Source organism: Mixophyes fleayi, chromosome 1 (assembly GCF_038048845.1).
Source record: "Mixophyes fleayi isolate aMixFle1 chromosome 1, aMixFle1.hap1, whole genome shotgun sequence".
Taxonomy (NCBI): domain Eukaryota; kingdom Metazoa; phylum Chordata; class Amphibia; order Anura; family Limnodynastidae; genus Mixophyes; species Mixophyes fleayi.
The window spans coordinates 107251560-107259779 of NC_134402.1; the positions used below are offsets into that span (position 1 = coordinate 107251560).

Sequence of the window (8220 nt, forward strand, 5' to 3'; positions counted from 1 at the left end):
CAATCTAAAGAGATAGGTGGAGCTTAATGTTCTGTTGTGATAAAGCAGTACTATGGGTCAAAAGCTCTCAGTTATGACTGACAGACAGAGCTAAACACACACACACACACACTGCAATACACCTTACTCAGGCGGGTGAGGCTTGTTCCTCCTGGTGGGAGAGCTTGGTCTCATTATTGACTGAACGCTTTCATCTAGCTCCTTAATCCTGTATTCACCAGCATACACTGTGGGACTTTTTGCTTTCTCTCCGATTTCCTGAGTGTGTTGTAGTTGTGCTTTGCATCTGATCTCATCATATTTTGCCTTGACAGGAGTAGGTTTATAGTCTTGTCTAACAAATGACTGAAAATTGGCATTGTGGTAAACAGAATAACTTGCCATTGTAGGAGGAGTGAGTTCAGAATGTGCTGGGCACACTGCAGAGTTCTAGAGAGGAATATCTAACAAGTGTTCTTCTGCTCTCTAATATCTTAAACCTCTCACAGCAGCTTGTTGAGAATGTTCAGCTTTGTTGTCAGTTGCTGCCTAGCAACAGTATTCAATGGTACTTGACCCTTGTTACTCTGTGACTGTCACTGTTAGTGTACCAGAGCAAGCACTACATATCAATTACTATGGAACATGAGAACTAATATATATATTGAAAGAGACAGAGATATTTCTGCAGGTTCTTATTAGCATCCTCTTTTATAACTGAAATATTATTAAATATATTGGATAATGCATTCCTTATTGTGAAACGTAAGGATAGTAGTCCTGGAGGAGCTTTGTGGCCATATAATAACATAAGTGCTTTTATGCGGGTGGCACAGTGGTTAGCATTACTGACTCAAAGTGCTGGGGCCATGGGTTACGTATGGGGCCAATCAGATCTCACTAGGCTGTAACAATAAATGTAGTAGCAACGACTGAGACAGCTCAGCAGCAGGAGTAAGCAGTGGTGAATACTTGGATATAAAGTTTTATGTGGCTAATTTGGATATGAGGAACACAAGTAATATGAATAAAAAAAATTCTCAGCTCAGAAATCTCATCAAGAAAAATCTAATAATAAAAATACCAATTTAACATTGTGAAGAATAAAATGCACTATTTAAATACTGTGAGGAAAAGTGGGTTGGTGAGGTAGTGCGGTTATTATAACGTTCTGTATAAACATTGGTAGCTGGGCAAGGCAAACCCTACAGTATCCAGTTATGTAAGGAAGGCACTAGTAATCATACAATATTATTGACAAGAAAACACATCCACAGTAGTTGATTTTGGCATTAAAGTTGTGCATATCCATATATAGCCAGCAGGTGGTGCAATAGAACTCTTCCATCTTGTATTTAGGGTACAGTTTTTTTGAATAAGCTGCTCTAATACACATTAAATTACTATTCCTTTGTAAATATTTGCAGTACTATAGCACAACTAAGCAGATAATTTCAAGCCTTTAAACAAAAAAATAAATAAATGTTTACATTACATATCAATGACTGTTTCTGACAATGTTTGTGGTCATGTTCTGCTAATTGTGCCACCTTTGATCCGACTGTTCAGCCCGAGTGCTGGTGAGACCTTTCAGATATGGGCATATACAGGTATATTTGTGTATAGTCAAGTCTCACAGTGAGCCCAGCATCCTCATCTCCTTGTGTGTACTGCTCTCTGTAGAAATTAATTAAAAGACAAATAGTTTACTGACCTGTCTAGAGACCTGCAGAACATTGTCCTGTTCCATTGAGAAATATGTTGATCTATTTTGTAAAGTGTCTGATAGTTATAAAATCTTGAGGAGCTGCCATGTTTGCACCCTGTTCTCCAAAATATCTATAGTTAAGTGATCAGGTCCTGCAAATAATTTCTTACATGCCCCCACAGATTAACTCAAAATACCTTATTGTAACAGATAAATTCAAATAAAATGCAGATTTATACAAGCTAAATACAGAGAATAGATCAACTCAAAAGAATGTCTGTGTTGAGACAGACAAGAATCTCTCTAAAGACAATTAACTTTGTTTAGATATAATCTGGTCTGATATTTAGGTATAATCTCTATAAAGCTACGGTATATTTGCACAGGTTTTTTTTCATTTGTAGTAGTACAGTTTATACAACAAACGCAACCATCAGATCTGGTATAACCAGCATAACGTGGTCCTATTGACATTCATTTTGTCTTTTTATTTGAATGTAACAGTCATACTTGGTGGCAGTAAAATAATACCACAAAAGATTTGATTGGCATGTTTGTGGTTGAATGAATGCCCTTGTGTAAATCCTCTATTGATAAGATGGCTGTGAATATTCTTATGTACATAACTGTGAAAGGCAACAGGTGAGAAATTTTTGTATTTTCATCCAAGCATATCCGTTCTACCATTGCAAGCCCCCCAAAACTATTATACCGTGACAGCTTCTTTCTTGTGTACATTGTGTACGTGACTGCCCTAACTCCTCACCGAGGCTGTGCCAGCTAACTGCAGAGATCATACACATAAATGAAATGAATATCTAATTAAAGAACTACCCTTATGATCTGTATTTCATTAGCAACTCTACCTTGCCCCCAAAAGAGTGGGATATGGAAGCCTCAACGTTTAAACAATGGGGGAGGAATGATTTTTGAGATATACATAGGTGGCGATCTTATTTAATTATATGTTAGGATTTATATCTAGTTGTTTAAACCAATGTGGGCATACATGTGCATATATATGATGTGTGTGTGTGTGTGTGTGTGTGTGTATATATATACATATATATATATATGTGTAAATCTAATTTATATGGAAGTTGTAAACCTTTTAAATGGATGTAACATATGAATAATTAGAAAATTATAATACACCAGGGAACTTTGTGACTAATGACGTATGCGGCCATAGGAACAAGGCATTTAGGTAACTTCTAGAATGCTTATTATGACAGGATGGACTGCCTATGCCACGCTGTCTGTTGTTGCTGGGAAAAGGCTGGGCTCACTTTGGCACCGTTCCCTTTCGTTATGCCAAATGCACCCTCTAACTGCAGTAGGAGGGGCTTACAAATGCTCCTTACCGGCATCCAGTACCGGTTTCTTCTGGGTAATTGAAGCTGCTAGTGTACCCCGTTACTGGTGTACCAGGGCTGGTACCCCTGACCTCTTCCTATGGATCAGGGTTGCTGTGGATGGATCCCCTGGCCAAGCACACTGGCCAGAGCTGCTGGGTAGTGGGCAGAGCGGTGGTACCAGAAAGCTGGCTGCGAACCTCAGAACAACCGGGAACCGATTAGAGTTGGGTCTAATCTGTAGGTCACAGGGATAGAGAAGTTTCCAAGCAGGTCTCTGAAGCAAGTGATGTTTATTTGCTCACACTGGTTGAAGGTACCAGTGAGCAGGTCAGATGAAACAAGAAGAACATTTTCAATACAAAACAGTGCTTTTTATATATAGTTTTGGACACAGCCTCACAGGGTAAGCCAGCCCCTTGAGGTCTGAGCTATTTTTAGAATCAGAATGAAATATGTTTACCCAAACATGGATTTACAAAGCTAACAATATTTACACTTATCTGTGATATCCTAAAACTTGCTGCGATTTCCGGCATCTTGTTTTAGACACAGGAAATCTAACAGCAAGTCTAATTAAACCTTCCTGTGCCTTCAGGTTGTGGACCCTCACACTTTAAAAGGTCCAATTAACATGAGATTAACATGGGTCCTTTCTTCAGACATTTGCAGAATACACATTCCCAAAGAAAAGTTACAAAACCCCAAACAAGTCATTCCCCCACACCAAAATACACAAGACTTCCTCAACAAATGCTTTTTGCATCAGGTATATACCTCAGAAACAATGCATTTCCTCTAGCAAAGTTAAAACAAAAACGAATTTCCTCCTCAGAAATAAAGATATTTCCTTTACCAAAATACACACAATATCAAAATTAAGTACATTTGCAATTATATAAATAAACGCCCTGCGTTATTTCTTTTATATAAATTTATACCATAAGGGATCCAGTCACACTTATTGTCTCTAATAGTTTCTCAATCCTCTCCTAAAATACTCTCAATAGGCCATATGTCAGGATTTCGATGTATGAGAAGCTACTTAATGCCCAAACCATTTTAATTAATGCAACTGTGGATGATTAAGAGATCCTTAAAACATGGCCTGCTGAGGGGTGTTTGAGTAAGTAAAGGGTTAAGAATATTTGCTATACAGTTACAGTTTGTCCAGTTAACAGTGTCTTGATAGCCATCAAAATTATCCAAGCTCTGTGGCCTGGAAGAGATAGATCTAGCCTGCGGCAGTGGTGAATAACCCTTATAAACAGTCATCTCAGAGAAGAAATCTCCCCAGTTTTACTTATTGGCAAAAAGAGGGGTTTTTGAAAAAATGTTAGAAAACTCAAGGTCACCTTTAAAAATCAATTTGTTTCTGCTATTTTCTGTTTGTATTTCATGAAAACACCAAGAGCTAAGCGTTCCCTTTATTTCAGTATAGAAGTGTCTAAATTGCAATATAATTATAGGATCACAGAGTTCCCTACGTAGGCTTTCTTATAAAATGCTATTTACTCCTCTGGTAACAGAGTGTGTTGCTATAAGGACAAAACAAACAAACAAACAAACAAACAAGAGCAAACAAGTGACCTGCCTAGTACTGTCTTCTTATTCCCAACATGAAATCAAGATTGCAGTCTGTCAGTTATAAGAGAGATACATGTGAGGTTAATAAATAAGAACAAAACCCCCAATGTGAGGTCAAAGGAAGAGTAGGCAATGTAACATGTATACAAGAGTGCAGCTTTGTCATTTTGTAAGTTTTGATGGGGATTGATGTGATAGGGTGCAACAGCATTTTCATTTTCTGAGTACTTTCCCAACCATTTCTCAAACATTGTTACTGGGTGAAGTACACTCCCATACATATACCAGAGATTCCTAAAGTCTGGTGTTGTGACACATCTCCCAACGTATATTACACAATTCATTATGACAAAATACTGTAATGAATTTGTATGTTTGAAAATCAAAGTTAATTACAGCTAATTTGTTTCATTTGCAATTAAAATGTATAATTATATAATTGCATATTTGCAGTATATTTTAAGTGTTTTCCCCTCTTACCCCTGAATTCTTGTGCTACATCCAGTCTAGCATTGTAACACCTAAATGTGCCCACCACACTGGCATATGCAACACTGTTTTTGAAACAGAGAGAGTGGGTGAGAGGGAGAGAGGGGGAGAGACAGGGGGGACAGGGAAGAAAAAAGAGTGGGAGAGAGAGACAGGAAGGGTGCGAGAGAGAGAGAGAGAGAGAGAGAGAGAGAGAGAGAGAGAGACAGAAAGGGTGCGAGAGGAGAGGGGCAGGGAGGAAAAGAGAGAGAGAGGTAGAGAGGGTGAAACAGAGGGAGAGCGAGACAGTGAGATTGACAGAGACAGAGAGGTAGAGAGGGTGAGAGCGAGCGAGAAGGGGGACAGGGAGGGAAAAAAAGGGGGAGTGAGAGAGGGAGAAAGAGGGGGGGAGTGGGAGAGAGAGGGTGTGAGAGATAAAGATCGGGGGAGAGAGAGAGTGAGAGGCAGAGAGAGAGGGAGAGCAAGAGGGTGAGAGACAGAGAGGGTACGAAAGAGAGAGAGTGGGGGAGAGAGACGAGTGGGGGGGGGGTGAGGAAGAGGAAAAGAGAGAGGGTAAGAGAGGGAGAGGGAGAGATCTTACCACAGTATCATTGATAATATGATGGGAATTTAACAAATAAAAATTATTCAAATAACTTCAGAGACCAGTGTTGTTTCATATGGGAATAACAAGTCCCATTTTGAATACGAGTTGTTCCCTGATAAAACAATATTTCCCCACAACCTTTTCCCAAACATATTTACATATGTATTTAATACAAAGTGACTGAAATTTCAGGTTCATTTGTTCTTCAAATAAGATTGAATGTGGCTGAAGATATCATCTACTGGAAAGTTTAGAAAATGATGTAGTGATCACTGATCATATTACGTCACTACCTGCAGATTCGGTGTACTGCGAATAAGAGTATGGTCTCATCCAAAATGGGTGTGTTACTGGTCATGTTTAAGTCACATCAGGGGCGTGGACTAATCTGTAACAAGTATGCAGTTCTACTAGCCAACACTACTTATAAGTAAAACTTATATGCTTTCTGGCATAAAATACCAGACCAGTCATAATTCATAGGCAACTGTGTGATCCTACGCACATTTTATTAGTGCCAGTGGTAGAACAATCCACACTCTCATTCTGGGTTCAAAGGTGCCCATTACAGATAAAAATGTTATATATTCATACAGAACTTTGCTAACAGATGTCTTTCTGACCTTATCTTGTATATCCAATTGTCCAAATATCTAAAGCTGACTAAACACAGATCAATTCTGCTGCACTGCAAGAGTGACAAGATCCGATCATTCAGTCCCTCAGGCCAAAAAACTAGATAATTACCAGTTTGATTGGGATCAGTCAGAAGCTGACCGCACACACAGTCCGGTACTGGCCATTTACTGGCCGTATTTACTAACATGCCTAAAATGATTCAATAGATTTAGAGCAAATTACTGGACAGTGCAATCGTGCTCAAATATCAGACCAATTGCTGTCTGACTGGATAATATAGTCTCAAATAATCACTGTTCCCTATTGCAATCTGACTGGACCAATATTCAATCTGTGGCACCTCATTTATCAAACTCATTGTTATTTATATACAGTATATTTACTGTATTGTAAGCTTACAAGCAGGTCTCTCTTACCTCTTTGTCTGTGTGGTAATAAGCAGTCTTGTTTAATACTGTGTTTGTTCCCAAATGTAAAGCACCATTGAGTGTGCTTGTGCTATGTAAATGAATGTTAACAATATAGATCAACCAGCCACAACATTAAAACCACTGACAAGTGAAGTAATTTCTGTTGTTACAATGGCGCCTGTCAAGGTGAGGGATATATTAGGCAGCAAGTTAACAGTCAGTTCTTGAAGTTGATGTATTGGAAGCAGGAACAATGGGCAAGCGTAAAGATCTGAGCAGCTTTGACAAGGGGCAAATTGTGATAGCTAGATGGCTGGGTCAGAGCAGCAGGTTGTGTATTCCCGCTATGCAGTGGTTAGTACCTACCAAAAGTGGTCCAATGAAGGACAACTGGTGAACCGGCGACAGGGTCATGGGCGCCCAAGGGTCATTAATGCATGTGGGGAGCGAAGGTTAGTTCGTCTGGTCCAACCTCACAGAAGAGCTACTGTAGCACAAATTGCTGAAAAAGTTAATGCTGGCTGTGAAGATACCAGGTTTTCTGACCCAATTCTACCCACTTCACTCAGGCTGGCCACCCACGGGTGCCTTCTTATGCCAGAGAAGTCTACCCAGTACCTTCTACCAAATACAGTTAGAAAAGTACTACAATACATTTATTGTAACAAAAACAATTACTAAAATATTATGTACACACAGTAAATAAATGCCAGGCAGGTTTAGCACATCATCTGTCCTTTACCCCACTAGCTTAAGGAGTTAGTCACCTCGCTGTCCAGGCTTGACGACCCATGGATCTGCAGATGTATTTCACTGGTAGAGCCACCAGCCACCCTCCAGCCATTAATTCCCAGAATGACCATCACCTCCCCCTTGGAGTGGCTTCCACAGTGTTTTCTCCTCCCTAGGCAAACCCCTGGGCCTCTCCTTGTTAAACATTGGCGAGTCCTGGACTAGGGGGTTGAAGAGGGGAGTGGAGATGAGCTGTAAATCCCCTCCCAGATTGTAGACCAAACGTCTGGAGTAGTCTTGTGAGAACAATGGAAACTAATTAGCCTTCCCCCTCACCAATATCTTGCAACCGGATCCCTACCCATAACAGCCTGGCTTCATTTTAAGGACGATGAATAACAACCTCACTGCCACATCGAACAATATACATAAACTTACAATGAGCTACAATGTTCCCTTATCTACATGTAATTAGACACTACAGTTGTACACTGTTGAGCTGAAGAACAAAAGCAAGGGCTATAAAAAGCACATGCTATAATACACATTTTGTGAGAAACGAGGTACAGGCTAGTTAAGGTGATATTAATACTTTGTTTCAGAACACCGGCTGTGATAGAAAGGTGTCAGAACACACAGTGCATCACAGCTTGTTGCATAGTCACAGACCGGTCAGAGCATCCAGGTTGACCCTGTCCACAACCAAAAGCACCTACAATGGTGAGCAGAACTGGA

At 39.9% G+C, this 8220-nt stretch overlaps 1 protein-coding gene across 1 annotated transcript in view; it reads right to left on the reverse strand.

The window, feature by feature from the left end:
* The window catches only part of LOC142105399 (uncharacterized), a 30967-nt gene extending 30503 nt beyond the window's left edge, over window positions 1-464 (reverse strand). The window contains exon 1 of the mRNA XM_075189509.1: window positions 128-464. Coding sequence (XP_075045610.1) covers window positions 128-384 — 257 coding nt within the window. The 5' untranslated portion in view covers window positions 385-464. The remainder of the gene's footprint in view (window positions 1-127) is intronic.
* Window positions 465-8220: the final 7756 nt, after the last annotated feature.